This window comes from Necator americanus, chromosome II, assembly GCF_031761385.1.
Source record: "Necator americanus strain Aroian chromosome II, whole genome shotgun sequence".
Taxonomy (NCBI): Eukaryota; Metazoa; Nematoda; class Chromadorea; order Rhabditida; family Ancylostomatidae; genus Necator; species Necator americanus.
In genome coordinates this window covers 20,026,911-20,042,555 of record NC_087372.1, presented here as the reverse complement: position 1 = coordinate 20,042,555, position 15,645 = coordinate 20,026,911, and the positions used below count along the sequence as shown (strand labels likewise).

General features: G+C 51.6%; 3 protein-coding genes across 5 annotated transcripts; all 3 read left to right on the top strand.

Moving 5' to 3' along the window:
* Positions 1–6,202: 6,202 nt before the first annotated feature.
* Positions 6,203–6,622, top strand: RB195_018591 (uncharacterized protein; the record flags this gene model as incomplete). The annotated part of the gene is made up of 1 exon (XM_064186098.1): positions 6,203–6,622. The coding sequence occupies one exon, from the start codon at positions 6,203–6,205 to the stop codon at positions 6,620–6,622; it is 420 nt and encodes a 139-aa protein (XP_064041979.1).
* Positions 6,623–6,732: 110 nt separating this feature from the next.
* On the top strand, positions 6,733–9,028 carry RB195_018590 (uncharacterized protein; the record flags this gene model as incomplete). Of its 2 annotated transcripts, none has more annotated exons than XM_064186096.1 (2): positions 6,733–7,526; positions 7,645–9,028. In XM_064186096.1, the coding sequence occupies 2 exons, from the start codon at positions 6,733–6,735 to the stop codon at positions 9,026–9,028; spliced, it is 2,178 nt and encodes a 725-aa protein (XP_064041977.1). The 2 variants fall into 2 exon arrangements, with proteins under 2 accessions (XP_064041977.1, XP_064041978.1); XM_064186097.1 differs by having other exon boundaries at positions 6,733–7,530; positions 7,580–9,028.
* A 4,935-nt stretch (positions 9,029–13,963) lies between these two features.
* On the top strand, positions 13,964–15,623 carry RB195_018589 (uncharacterized protein; the record flags this gene model as incomplete). 2 transcript variants are annotated; one of them, XM_064186095.1, is made up of 3 exons in its annotated part: positions 13,964–14,100; positions 14,160–14,462; positions 14,540–15,623. In XM_064186095.1, the coding sequence occupies 3 exons, from the start codon at positions 13,964–13,966 to the stop codon at positions 15,621–15,623; spliced, it is 1,524 nt and encodes a 507-aa protein (XP_064041976.1). The 2 variants fall into 2 exon arrangements, with proteins under 2 accessions (XP_064041976.1, XP_064041975.1); XM_064186094.1 differs by lacking the exon at positions 14,160–14,462.
* Between the last annotated feature and the right edge of the window lie 22 nt (positions 15,624–15,645).

Below are 15,645 nucleotides of genomic sequence, written 5' to 3'. Positions count from 1 at the left end.
GTGTTCACGGCTATGAAACTGCTGCAACCATTTATCTTTTACGTCGTGCACACTAAGTTATTGCGCACCAATGACCGGGTCCAGCGACGCCGGTGTACCCGTCGCACACGCTTCCATAGGTATCTGGCGCCAGTGGACCCGTCGCACCCCTTTCTATAGGTATCTGGCGCCGGTGGACCAGTCGCACCCCTTCTATAGGTATCTGGCGCCTGTGGGCCCGTCGCACACGCTTCCATAGGTATCTGGCGCCGGTGGACCCGTCGCACCCGCTTCTTTAGGTATCTGGCGCCGCGCGCTAGTGCAACGCCAGTGGGGCCGTCCCACCCCCTTCTATAAGTATCTGGCGCCGGTGGACCCGTCGCACTCTCTTCTATACCTATCTGGCGCCGGTGGACCCGTCCCACCCCTTTCTCTAGGTATCTGACGCCGGTGGACCCGTCGCACATCCTTCCATAGGTATCTGACCCCAGCGCACCAATCCGACGCCGGGTGGACCCGTCGCACCCCCATTTTCGAATTTCGTGACACACAGACAAACACACACACACACACATACACACACACGGACTAAGCTCGTTATTATATATCATGATCATATATTATATATATATATGTATATATATGTATGCATGTATATATATATTATATATGTATATCTACTATATAATAACGGGCTTATTCTGTCACGTGTGTCTGTGTGTGTGTGTGTGTGTGTGTGTGTCAGTCACGAAATTCAAAATGAGGGGTGCGACGGGTCCACCGGCGTCGAGTTAATGCCTCGAAGCTAGGAAGCTATAAAATGAGGTGTGAAGAGGTCCACCGGCGTCGGATACCTATAGAAGGGGGTGCGACGGGTCCATCGCCGTCGGATACCTATAGAAGGGGATGCGACGGGTCTATCGGCGCCAGATAGCGTTAGAAGGCGGTGCGACGGGTCCACGGCGTCGGATACCTATAGAAGGGGGTGCGACGGGTCCATCGGCGCCAGATAGCCTTAGAAGGGGGTGCGACGGGTCCATCGGCGCCAGATAGCGTTAGAAGGGGGTGCGACGGGTCCACGGCGTCGGATACCTATAGAAGGGGGTGCGACGGGTCCATCGGCGCCAGATAGCCTTAGAAGGGGGTGCGACGGGTCCAAGACGTCGGATACCTATAGAAGGGGGTGCGACGGGTCCATCGGCGCCAGATAGCCTTAGAAGGGGGTGCGACGGGTCCATCGGCGCCAGATAGCGTTAGAAGGGGGTGCGACGGGTCCAAGACGTCGGATACCTATAGAAGGGGGTGCGACGGGTCCATCGGCGCCAGATAGCCTTAGAAGGGGGTGCGACGGGTCCATCGGCGCCAGATAGCCTTAGAAGGGGGTGCGACGGGTCCAAGACGTCGGATACCTATAGAAGGGGGTGCGACGGGTCCATCGGCGCCAGATAGCCTTAGAAGGGGGTGCGACGGGTCCATCGGCGTCGGATACCTATAGAAGGGGGTGCGACGGGTCCCACGACGTCGGATACCTATAGAAGGGGGTGCGACGGGTCCACCGGCATCCAAATACCTATAGAAGGGGGTGCGACGGGTCCATGGGCGCCAGATAGCCTTAAAAGGGGGTGCGACGGGTCCAAGACGTCGGATACCTATAGAAGGGGGTGCGACGGGTCCATCGGCGCCAGATAGCCTTAGAAGGGGGTGCGACGGGTCCAACGACGTCGGATACCTATAGAAGGGGGTGCGACGGGTCCATCGGCGCCAGATAGCCTTAGAAGGGGGTGCGACGGGTCCATCGGCGCCAGATAGCCTTAGAAGGGGGTGCGACGGGTCCATCGGCGCCAGATAGCCTATAGAAGGGGGTGCGACGGGTCCAACGACGTCGGATACCTATAGAAGGGGGTGCGACGGGTCCATCGGCGCCAGATAGCCTTAGAAGGGGGTGCGACGGGTCCATCGGCGCCGGATACCTATAGAAGGGGGTGCGACGGGTCCAGGCGTCGGATACCTATAGAAGGGGGTGCGACGGGTCCATCGGCGCCAGATAGCCTTAGAAGGGGGTGCGACGGGTCCATCGGCGCCAGATAGCCTATAGAAGGGGGTGCGACGGGTCCATCGGCGTCGGATACCTATAGAAGGGGGTGCGACGGGTCCATCGGCGTCGGATACCTATAGAAGGGGGTGCGACGGGTCCATCGGCGCCAGATAGCCTTAGAAGGGGGTGCGACGGGTCCATCGGCGCCAGATAGCCTATAGAAGGGGGTGCGACGGGTCCATCGGCGTCGGATAGCCTATAGAAGGGGGTGCGACGGGTCCAACGACGTCGGATACCTATAGAAGGGGGTGCGACGGGTCCATCGGCGCCAGATAGCCTTAGAAGGGGGTGCGACGGGTCCATCGGCGTCGGATACCTATAGAAGGGGGTGCGACGGGTCCAACGGCGTCGGATACCTATAGAAGGGGGTGCGACGGGTCCATCGGCGCCAGATACCTATAGAAGGGGGTGCGACGGGTCCATCGGCGCCAGATAGCCTTAGAAGGGGGTGCGACGGGTCCATCGGCGCCAGATAGCCTATAGAAGGGGTGCGACGGGTCCATCGGCGCCAGATACCTATAGAAGGGGGTGCGACGGGTCCATCGGCGCCGGATACCTATAGAAGGGGGTGCGACGGGTCCATCGGCGCCAGATAGCCTTAGAAGGGGGTGCGACGGGTCCATCGGCGCCAGATAGCCTTAGAAGGGGGTGCGACGGGTCCAACGACGTCGGATACCTATAGAAGGGGGTGCGACGGGTCCATCGGCGCCAGATAGCCTTAGAAGGGGGTGCGACGGGTCCATCGGCGTCGGATACCTATAGAAGGGGGTGCGACGGGTCCATCGGCGCCAGATAGCCTTAGAAGGGGGTGCGACGGGTCCATCGGCGTCGGATACCTATAGAAGGGGGTGCGACGGGTCCATCGGCGCCCGATACCTATAGAAGGGGGTGCGACGGGTCCATCGGCGTCGATACTATAGAAGGGGTGCGACGGGTCCATCGGCGCCAGATAGCCTTAGAAGGGGGTGCGACGGGTCCAACGACGTCGGATACCTATAGAAGGGGGTGCGACGGGTCCATCGGCGCCAGATAGCCTTAGAAGGGGGTGCGACGGGTCCAACGACGTCGGATACCTATAGAAGGGGGTGCGACGGGTCCATCGGCGCCAGATAGCCTTAGAAGGGGGTGCGACGGGTCCATCGGCGCCAGATAGCCTTAGAAGGGGGTGCGACGGGTCCAACGGCGTCGGATACCTATAGAAGGGGGTGCGACGGGTCCATCGGCGCCAGATAGCCTTAGAAGGGGGTGCGACGGGTCCATCGGCGCCAGATAGCCTTAGAAGGGGGTGCGACGGGTCCACGGCGTCGGATACCTATAGAAGGGGGTGCGACGGGTCGATCGGCGCCAGATAGCCTTAGAAGGGGGTGCGACGGGTCCATCGGCGCCAGATAGCCTTAGAAGGGGGTGCGACGGGTCCAACGACGTCGGATACCTATAGAAGGGGGTGCGACGGGTCCATCGGCGCCAGATAGCCTTAGAAGGGGGTGCGACGGGTCCATCGAGCTCGGATACTATAGAAGGGGGTGCGACGGGTCCAACGACGTCGGATACCTATAGAAGGGGGTGCGACGGGTCCATCGGCGCCAGATAGCCTTAGAAGGGGGTGCGACGGGTCCATCGGCGCCAGATAGCCTTAGAAGGGGGTGCGACGGGTCCATCGGCGTCGGATACCTATAGAAGGGGGTGCGACGGGTCCATCGGCGCCAGATAGCCTTAGAAGGGGGTGCGACGGGTCCATCGGCGCCAGATAGCCTTAGAAGGGGGTGCGACGGGTCCAACGACGTCGGATACCTATAGAAGGGGGTGCGACGGGTCCATCGGCGCCAGATAGCCTTAGAAGGGGGTGCGACGGGTCCATCGGCGCCAGATAGCCTTAGAAGGGGGTGCGACGGGTCCATCGGCGTCGGATACCTATAGAAGGGGGTGCGACGGGTCCATCGGCGCCAGATAGCCTTAGAAGGGGGTGCGACGGGTCCCACGACGTCGGATACCTATAGGAGGTGCGACGGGTCCACAGCGTCGGATTGCTATAGAAGGGGGTGCGACGGGTCCACCGGCACCAAATACCTATAGAAGGGGGTACGACGGGTCCAATGGCGTAGAGTTGGTGCACCGATGATAGATACCTTTAGAAGGGGGTGTGACGGGTCCAATGGCGTCGAGTTGGTGTGCCGGCGTCGTAAAGCTAGGGACGTTGTAAAAGTTTTATAGTTGTAACCACTTTCGGCGTTGCGCTCCACCTACTCGGCTCCGCTGTTCCTCAGAAACTGGATATACACGTTCAAACAGCTGCTTAAATAGTAGCACGCTGTTTATGTGATCTGACGTGGAACGCTATCTTTATCAGTACGATGATGTTGTCCACGTCATTTCATGTTAAACATTATTCTGCCGTAACTGTTAGGGAGAAACAACAGGAAAACCCATTCTTCGAATACCACTTTCAAATCGTGTCTACACTGTGTAGAGAACGAAAACGAATGAGTGTTTTGAGCTAAAAGTTTGCGCGATTTGACGATGGAACTTTACTTATCAGTGGATACCGAAAAGTGTGGTGACAGTGTACCGAAAAGTCCTGTTCTCATGATATATTTCACTACATGGCGTTCAGTAGGTTTCTACTATATTTGTCAGAAATTTTAAAGAAGAAAACTCGCTACTCCTAGACATTTCATGAAGCGTGCTCCTAAATGAAAAGAGTGGTGACAGTGTACCGAAAGGTGACAGTGTACCGAAAAGTCCTGTTCTCATGAAAAAACCTATTACTCGAAAAAAGAAAAGACTTCGGAAAAACCTATTACTCTTATATAACCCTATTGACCTTCTTAGGCCCAAAGAAAATGAGTGAAGAGAAAATAGTGACTTGCAGTCTCTTTCGGGTATTTCTAAGGCAAAGAAAATGGTCGATTACGAAGATTTTGTTCCTGCTCATTTGTAAACTTTTCCACAACCTAAATACGTGGAGAGTTGCTCACAGTGTCGCTCTTTTGTTTCAGGTAAAATGGTCAACATTACTTTGAACGAATAAACTTTTCGATATACTATTTTGTTTCGTTTCTGTCTTTTTTTTTAATAAATCCACATGTTGCTTATGTTCTACATCCTACATTCTACTACATATGTGTGGTATTCTGGAACAGTTAACGGAAATTTTGATTTAAAAAACCTTTAGGGTCAGAGTAATTTCAGTAGAAGTGCTGTTCAGCAGTAAGAAGAGTTGTGCAAGCGAGGGGAGCACATTGAAAACCCGAAAGCTGTAAAATTGGGTGCGACGGACAGCGTGGAACTGTTGTACAGTATTATTTTGCAGTAATTTTTTTTTTGCGTGTCGCAGAAGTTAAATGGCACGTTGCAGCCGTTTGATACCCGTGGCTACTGCGCGCGTTGTTCATCACCTTTATGACTCCTCCGTGCGTTTGTTTCCTTGCACGTTTGCCTCAGCTTGGTATTGTGCTCCTCAGAAAGTGGAAACACGAATGAAACCGGCTGCTTAAATAGTAGCCAACAGCTTACATAATTTGACAAAGAACGTTACCTTTATCAGTACGATGATCTTCACATTATTTTATGTTAAACATCATTCCTTGATAGCTGTTGAGGAAAATAGGGAGAACACCCATTCTTCGCGTAATGCTTTAAAATTGTGTATATATTATATTCGAACCGAAGTAGTGTTTGAAGCTAAAGTTTGAATATTCTCAAAATGTAGAACTGACGCGTTTAGAAAAAACTATGAAATTTTTTGTCTTTATATACATTAAAAAAGAAAGAAGAAAATAACAAAACAACATGAAAACAGAACTCTTATTATTTACAGAAAATATCACTACCACTAATTTTTGAATTTCAATTTAAAAGTATATTTTGGTTAGTTGATGAAAGTGAGCGAAGCGAACACCACACAAAGTCTGAGAGTCCGGCGTAAGCCGGACGATCAGACTTGTATACATATATATATATATATATATATATACATATATAATATATATATGTATATTTTTTAAATTTCATGCAAAAAACAGTAATAGAAAAGAGTCTCCTGACTCCGGTAGAAAGCCTGGTACGGTAGCGCCAGGTAGGACGGGGTTGCAGGAGTCATGTAGGCTACCGAAACGGAAAAGGATTAGGATGACGATCTGTACTTATAACGCACGCACGCTTGCATCGGAAGCGGCCATCGAAGATCTGATGGTGCAAGCCAAGAAGATCAAGTACGACGTCATCGGACTGACCGAGACGAGACGACGTCACTCTCTCAACGCTGTATTTGAAACTGGAGAAGAACTGTTCTTAGGGACATGCGACAGTAGAGGTGTTGGTGGAGTTGGCGTCCTCGTCAACACGAGTATGGCACAGAACATCGACTCTTTCGAACAACTCACGACCCGAATCGGACGTCTGCGGATGAGAAGATGTGGTCCCACACCGGCTTTGACTATCTTCGTCGCTTACGCTCCAACATCAAGCTACGAGGAAGAAGTCGAAGCTTTCTATATGGACCTGGAGAAGTTCTACCGAGAAGATCACGAGCCTTCTACAAGGTCATAATTGGCGATTTTAACGCCAAAGTTGGCCCAAGAAGAACGCAGGAGGAACTTCACATCGGGACCCACGGCCTACAATGGAACGACCAGGGGGAGAGGCTCTCCGAGTTCATCATGACGACTAAAACCATCCATGGGAACTCGCAATTCCAGAAGCCCTCCTCTCTACGTTGGACGTGGGAGTCACCCGGTGGAGGGTACCGTAATGAAATAGACCATATTATTGTCAATAAAAGGTTTTGTCTGACGGACGTCGCTGTTGTACCAAAGTTCAATACGGGATCGGACCATCGCCTCCTTCGAGGAAGATTTTCCTTCACAAGGAGAGCAGAGAAAGCCGCCAAGTTCAGAGGGAGAAATCCCAGAACTATCATCAACTGGGATCTCTTCGCTACGTTAGCCGGCTTTTGGGAAGATTCCGCAATGGACAACATCGACGAGGAATATGACCGGCTCGTTGAACACCTTCACGACTGTGCGAAGAAGGCTGAGAGTTTTAAAACGACCAAGAGACGCCTGTCTCTTGAAACTCTTGAGCTGATACGCCAGCGTGGAGCAGCACGAGCCGCAGGGAACCAAGAACTCACGTCCGAGCTCGCAAGGCTTTGCAGAGAGGCGATAAAGGAAGACCTTAAAGAGAGGAGAGCAGAAGTGCTGGCTGAAGCTGCAGAGGCGGGGAAAAGCATCCGCCATGCCCGTCGAGACTTCGTCAGTCGCAAGACGAGGATGACTGCTCTCCGGAACCCAAACGGAACAGCCATTGCATCGAGAAGGGGGATGGAGAAAATCATCTACGACTTCTACTCTGATCTCTTCGACAGCCATGTCCATTTGTCTCCTCACCATCTGAGGGAAGATGGACAAGTCATTCCAGAGGTTCTCCCGTCCGAAATACGACATGCTACCATGTCGGTAAGAAACGGCACCCGGTCCCGATAGAATAAGACCAGAACACCTGAAGAGCCTTCCGCCAGTACTCATCAACACCCTGGCGAGGCTCTTTACACGTTATCTGTCGGAATGCAGGGTTCCTAAACAGTGGAAGACCAGCAAGACCGTGTTGTTGTATAAAAAGGGAGATCCACATGACATCGGCAACTATCGTCCAATCTGCCTACTGTCCGTCATCTACAAGCTCTTTACAAGAGTGATCCTTAATAGGATTGAAAAAGTCCTGGATGAAGGACAGCCATGCGAGCAAGCAGGGTTTCGAAAAGGATTCAGCACGATTGACCACATTTACACTGTTTCGAAACTCATCGAGGTATCACGAGAGTACAAGATGCCGCTCTGTCTCACTTTCATCGACTTGAAGAAGGCCTTTGACTCAGTTGAGACGGAAGCGGTCGTGGAAGCCTTGGACAACCAAGGCGTCCCTACTCAGTACATGAAGGTACTTCGAGAGTTGTACAGTAACTTCACGACCGGAATTTTGCCATTCTACAAGAACATCATCATTGACGTGAAGAGGGGGGTCCGACAGGGTGATACAATTTCACCCAAAATATTCACAGCCACCCTCGAGAACGCAATGCGAAAGTTGGAACGGGACAACATGGGAGTGAAGGTTGATGGTCGGCAGCTACACCATTTGCGCTATGCTGATGACATCGTACTGATGTCACCTAGCATCAGCCAAGCGGAACGAATGCTGACCGAATTCGACGAAACATGTGGATGCATCGGTCTTCAGCTGAATTTACAAAAGACGATGTTCATGCGGAACGGATGGGTCTTGGATGCCCCATTCACGCTCAACGGAACGAACATATCCGAATGCACCAGCTACGTTTATCTGGGTTGGGAACTAAACATGATGAACGACCTGATCCCCGAGCTGGGCAGGAGGAGACGAGCGGCTTCGTACAAGAGCATAGAGGATGTAGTGAAGAAGACCAGGAACATCCGGCTCCGTGCTCACCTCTTCAACACCACCGTACTTCCTGCTTTGACCTATGCTCCGGAAACCTGGGCATTTCGCAAGCAGGAAGAAAACGCGGTGAGCGTCATTGAACGCGCAATTGAGAGAGTGATGCTAGGAGTATCTCGTTTCACGCAAGTGAGGGACGGGATTCGAAGTTCTCTCCTACGCGATCGAAGATTAGAGACGCCGCCGCATTTGCCAAGAAAAGTAAAAAAAAGGTGGGCCGGACACGTGATGCGCTTTAATGACAACCGTTGGACCAGAGCCGTGAGCGACTGGGTTCCCCGCGATATTAAGCGCACTACAGGAAGACCGCCGACCCGATGGTCAGATTTCTTCACGAAGTCCTTCAAAGAAAAATATGATGCTATTCGTGTCCCACGCGAAAGGAGGAACCACTGGGCTACTCTGGCACGCGATCGGAACAAATGGAAGAATTACTGGCGCCCGCTCGACCAGTTCGAAGATCAACGGGAGTCAAGGTAATCAAGGTAATCAAGTCTGTATAAGTGTAAGAGGCGGGTGTGGCGCTTAGAGTCGGTTAGAGGTCCGTTGTAGCCACAAGGTCGAGGATTCGAATCCGCCCTAGTGCTGCCTCCGGGGTCGACAAATTGGTACCAGACCTGTCTGGGAGGATAAAAACTGACTTGATAATCGGCTGGCCCCCGCAAGTCATTGTATAGGCCAACACGCGTTCGAAATACCTCAACGATTACAAATTCCAGTAAAACGCGTTGGCGCATCCCAAGTGGACTGATACGCCAGTGACTTTATCCTTTACCCTTTTTAAATAGTCTGTATAAATACAAATATACATCTATATAGTTCTATATAGTTTTTTCCGAATAACAAATCTACAACTTTAAAAATCCAGATTCTCGTTTCTACACCTTCCAACTTTTGTTTTGGAACGTTTTCAATTTTCAGCTTCATTTACTGCTTTCTGATGTTGTTTTTTTCTTGTACAAATCTTCTACGTTATTTCTTCATTTCTAGCACTTTTATTTTTTACGTCTTTTTCCACTTGCTACACTGTCGTCTTTTTGTTCTTTAAATCTTCCTAATTCTATCACGTTATTGCAACACAAACACGAAACATGACCTCAGTGATGTGGTGATGGATGGGCGGGGCTTAGATATTACAATCAATCAATGATCACGATCACACGTTTTTTAAACATATTTCAAGAAGTGTTTGAAATTTTTGACCTTTTTGAGCATAGCCTATAGACTTCTGTCATTATCAAGTGTTCTGTAAGCACGCCTTGCCTTTTCAGTTTGGTTTTTTGCTTAGATTTTAGAAACGCGAAAGATAGAAAAGGGTAGCCACTTGCACTTTCGTTGTATGCATGTAAGCATAACAAAATCATATGGTAAGTATTCCGTTGAAGTGCTTAGATAAAAGTGAAAATTTCTATAGGTTTCTCATTGGCGGGTATGAACAGTCCGCGCGAGAAAACAGGTGCTGAATAGCTATTCTATTCTAGTCAAGTGTTCGATACGAAAAGAAGAAGGGTCTCTAGATGTACGTGATTGAAGCATCTACAGTTGTCTAACTGATTTCTAATTTAATGTTTTATTTTATGATAATTAATGGCGTACCAGAGTGCAAGTAACTACTTCCGAAAACCTTGTGATGCCAATTTGTCGCTAGTGAATGGAAAGAACTGTAGGAACCCAGTTACTGGTTAGATTCTAGTTTAACGAAATCTAGCTATTGCATTAAGGGAAGGAGGTAAAAAGTACCTAATGATCCAAACACCAAAAAATTATGCTCCATAAAGAAATTACTAAAAATTAACAGAGCGAAATACTCTGACGCTTACCAGGGGGCTCTGGAGCCGACATTGCTGGCTGAGCAACAGATTGTGTTGCATTTCTCTCAACTCCAAGTGCCCTATAATAGAAAAGGTATTTCTTCAATCAAAACCAATACGGAAAAGAGAACCTCATGTTTCCTACTAAACAGGTGACCTCAACTTCTTGATTACAATCTTTCGTTGATATGAGTTCCTGCGGTCGTGATTATCATGATCATGCTTTGAAATGGGCTTAGTCTGTCACGCATGTGTGTGTTTGTGTCAGTCACGAAATTCGGTGCGACGGGTCCACCGGCGCCAGATACCTAGAGAAGCGTGTGTGACGGGTCCACGGGCACCAAATAGCTAGAGAAGGGGGTGCGACGGGTCCACAGGCGCCAGATACCTATAGAAAGGGGTGCACGAACCCACGGTGTCAGATGCTAGAGAAAGGTGGCGAACGGGTCCACGGGCGCCAGATAGCTATAGAAGGGGGTGCGACGGGTCCACAGGCGCCAGATACCTAGAGAAGCGTGTGTGACGGGTCCACCGGCGCCAGACACTTAGAGAAGCGGGTGCGACGGGTCCACAGGCGCCAGATACCTAGAGAAGCGGGTGCGACGGGTCCACGGGCACCAAATAGCTAGAGAAGGGGGTGCGACGGGTCCACAGGCGCTAGATACCTATAGAAAGGGGTGCGACGGGCCCACCGGTGTCAGATGCTTAGAGAAAGGTGTGCGACGGGTCCACAGGCGCCAGATACCTAGAGAAAGGGGTGCGACGGGTCCACGGGCGCCAGATAGCTATAGAAGGGGGTGCGACGGGTCCACAGGCGCCAGATACCTAGAGAAAGGTGTGCGACGGGTCCACAGGCGCCAGATACCTATAGAAAGGGGTGCAACGGGCCCACCGGCGCCAGATACTTAGAGAAGCGGGTGCGACGGGTCCACAGGCGCCAGATACCTAGAGAAAGGTGTGCGACGGGTCCACGGGCACCGGATAGCTAGAGAAGGGGGTGCGACGGGTCCACAGGCGCCAGATACCTAGAGAAAGGTGTGCGACGGGTCCACCGGCGCCAGATTGGAGCGCCGGCGCCAGATACTTATAGAAGCGGCTGCGACAGTTCCACAGGCACCAGATACCTCGAGAAAGGTGTGCGACGGGTCCACAGGCGCCAGATACCTATAGAAAGGGGTGCAACGGGCCCACCGGTGTCAGATATTTAGAGAAAGGGGTGCAACGGGTCCACGGGTGCCAGATTGCTAGAGAAGGGGGTGCGACGGGTCCACAGGCGCCAGATACCTAGAGAAAGGTATGCGCCGGGTCCACAGGCGCCAAATACCTATAGAAAGGGGTGCGACGGGCCCACCGGTGTCAGATGCTTAGAGAAAGGGGTGCGACGGGTCCACGGTCGCCAGATAGCTATAGAAGGGGGTGCGACGGGTCCACAGGCGCCAGATACCTATAGAAAGGGGTGCAACGGGCCCACCGGTGTCAGATACTTAGAGAAGCGGGTGCGACGGGTCCACGGGCGCCAGATACCTATAGAAAGGGGTGCGACGGGTCCACAGGCGCCAGATACCTATAGAAAGGTGTGCGACGGGTCCACCGGCGCCAGATACCTATAGAAAGGGGTGCAACGGGCCCACCGGTGTCAGATACTTAGAGAAGCGGGTGCGACGGGTCCACGGGCGCCAGATAGCTAGAGAAGTGGGTGCGACGGGTCCACAGGCGCCAGATACCTAGAGAAAGGTGTGCGACGGGTCCACCGGCGTCAGATTGGAGCGCCGGAGCCAGATACTTAGAGAAGCGGGTGCGACGGGTCCACAGGCGCCAGATACCTATAGAAAGGGGTGCAACGGGCCCACCGGTGTCAGATACTTAGAGAAGCGGGTGCGACGGGTCCACCGGCGCCAGATACCTAGAGAAGCGGGTGCGACGGGTCCACCGGTGTCAGATACTTAGAGAAGCGGGTGCGACGGGTCCACCGGCGCCAGATACCTAGAGAAGGGGGTGCGACGGGTCCACCGGCGTCCAGATTGGAGCGGCCGGCGCCAGATACCTATAGAAGAGGGTGCGAAGGGTCCACAGGCGCCAGATACCTATAGAAGCCGGTGCTACGGATCCACCGGCGTCAGATTGGAGCGCCGGCGCCAGATACCGTCACAGGCGCCAGATACCTAGAGAAAGGGTGCGACGGGTCCACAGGCGTAAGATACCTATAGAAGCGGGTGCGACGGGTCCACCGGCGTCAGATTGGAGCGCCGGCGCCAGATACCTATAGAAGAGGGTGCGAAGGGTCCACAGGCGCCAGATACCTATAGAAAGGGGTGCAACGGGCCCACCGGTGTCAGATACTTAGAGAAGCGGGTGCGACGGGTCCACGGGCGCCAGATAGCTATAGAAGGGGGTGCGACGGGTCCACAGGCGCCAGATACCTATAGAAAGGTGTGCGACGGGTCCACCGGCGCCAGATACCTATAGAAAGGGGTGCAACGGGCCCACCGGTGTCAGATACTTAGAGAAGCGGGTGCGACGGGTCCACGGGCGCCAGATAGCTAGAGAAGTGGGTGCGACGGGTCCACAGGCGCCAGATACCTAGAGAAAGGTGTGCGACGGGTCCACCGGCGTCAGATTGGAGCGCCGGAGCCAGATACTTAGAGAAGCGGGTGCGACTGGTCCACAGGCGCCAGATACCTATATAAAGGGGTGCAACGGGCCCACCGGTGTCAGATACTTAGAGAAGCGGGTGCGACGGGTGCACCGGCGCCAGATACTTAGAGAAGCGGGTGCGACGGGTCCACCGGTGTCAGATACTTAGAGAAGCGGGTGCGACGGGTGCACCGGCGCCAGATACTTAGAGAAGCGGGTGCGACGGGTCCACCGGCGTCAGATTGGAGCGCCGGCGCCAGATACCTATAGAAGAGGGTGCGAAGGGTCCACAGGCGTAAGATACCTATAGAAGCGGGTGCGACGGGTCCACCGGCGTCAGATTGGAGCGCCGGCGCCAGATACCTATAGAAGAGGGTGCGAAGGGTCCACAGGCGTAAGATACCTATAGAAGCGGGTGCGACGGGTCCACACGCGTCAGATACCTATAGAAGCGGGTGCAGCGGGTCCACTGGCGCCAGATAGCAGAGAAGGGGGTGCGACGGGTCCACCGGATCACTGTGATGGAGAATGAGACAAAAGCCATATCCAAGGTAGATGTTCTCATCGATACCGGAGCGGAAACCTCATTCATCGACAGTTCACTTGCAGCAAAGTTACACCTTCCTGTACTCGAACATAAGACAATTAGACTGTACACGTTTGAATCGAAAAAAACTAAGCAAGAAAAGTGTGCGCTAGTCACATTGGAAGGATGGGATGACGAAGGAACTCTGCATTCACTAGATCTCTCATAATCCTAGGATGTGATCACTTGTGGTCGTTTATGAGGTGCGACAAATCAGCAGTACCCTTGCCATCAGGATTTTATCTTTTGCCAACCAAGCTAGGACCCATAATATCAGGAAAAGCGAAGTCAATAACATCCAAAACGGCTCAGTCAATGACATCTCAACTGAGTTAAGTTTCTCCTTATGTAAATGACATCAGTCACTGGGATAGTACCTGGTCCATGGATGATGCTGGTGAAACTCAAGTCAATACGATAAGAGCTACAGTGTCAGATGACAAGAAGAAAGGGAGAAATGGGATCAGTATTGGACAATGGATAAAGCTGGGACTGAAGAATTCGGCAATACCGAGAAAGAGGTTCGTGCTGCACTAGACGAAAAAGTTTAGAAATCCTTCAACCAGACAATCCAACGGAGAGAAGACGGATACTACGTCCGCCTTCCTTGGAAAGAGCGATATCAATACCTTCCGGACAATAAAGCACTCGCCCAGAAACGTCTAGTCAGCGTATGGGCTTCATTACGAAAGGATGTCAACATTCTGAATCAATATAACGTGTTCCAAGAACAACTGGTTAACAATATAATCAAAATAGTGGACGAAACAGCACAAACCCAAGGAAATAAAGTCCACTACATCTCTCATCAGCCCGTCTTTACTCCGAACAAAGCGACAACCAAGCTACGGATAGTCTTCGATGCGTCGGCACACTATAAAGGGTGCCCTCATTGAACGACGTACTCTATAGAGGACCGGTAATACTTCCGTCTCTGTACGATATACTACTTCGTTTCAGAATCGGACAAATCGCAATAATATCAGATGTAGAGAAGACTTCTCTACAAGTACGACTACAAAAAGTAGATCGTGATGCAACTCGATGTCTCTGGCTTAGAGACCATAACTCGTCTCCTACACTGGACAATATCCAAACGTTCAGATTCACCAGGGTTACATTCGGAATCAAGTCGTCTCCATTCCTGCTGGCAGGGACAACGTACTATCATCTCGACAACCATACCGAAGAAGCACCTTTGTGCCAAAAAATAAAGAAGAACTCATACGTCGACAACTTAATCCTGACAACCGATACACTGGAGGATGCCGTCAATATTTATGATAAGTCAAAACAACTGTTTCAAGAGATTTACATGGACCTACGGGAACTCACTTCAAACAATACCCGTCTAATGGAGGTAATAAAAGAAAGTGACAAGTCGACGCAACAGTGTCCCAAAGTGCTAGGAATTGTATGGGATGAGTCTCGAGATATGATCCAACTTTCTTGTCACCCACCAATACACTCGGACGTCACGAAAAGACGCGTGATGGGCACGATCGCAGCAATCTACGATCCACTCGGATGGTTAGTCTCACTCCTTCACCAAGCAAAAGTCTTCCTTCGAGACTTATGGAGGCAACAATATGATTGGGATACTCCACTCCCCGCTGATAAACAACAGGAGTGGCATCAAATTACCAATTTTATTTCCGGGTTCGAGAAGAACTTACCTCGGTTCTTAGCACCAAAAGGAAGTACAAACCTCTTGGTGACATTTTCCGATGCCAGTTCCAACACGATAGCCGCTTGCGTATACCTATACCAAGATAATCGCGCAAATCTCATTATGGCCAAATCGAAACTTCCATCGATCCAGGTACAATATACATTACCCAAATTGGAGCTTAATGCAATGACATTAGCAATGCGTCTCACCAATTCGTACTTTTTCAATTTGCACCTTTTGGTCCGATTCGGTTATGTGGCCTCTCATGATAATCCCGCCGATTGTGGGACAAGAGGCCCATCCAAAGATGAGTTCACTACGCATTTTTGGTGGACAGGCCCTCAATTCTTGGAATTACCACCCTCAGACTGACCCGAAAACAATAAATCCTTCA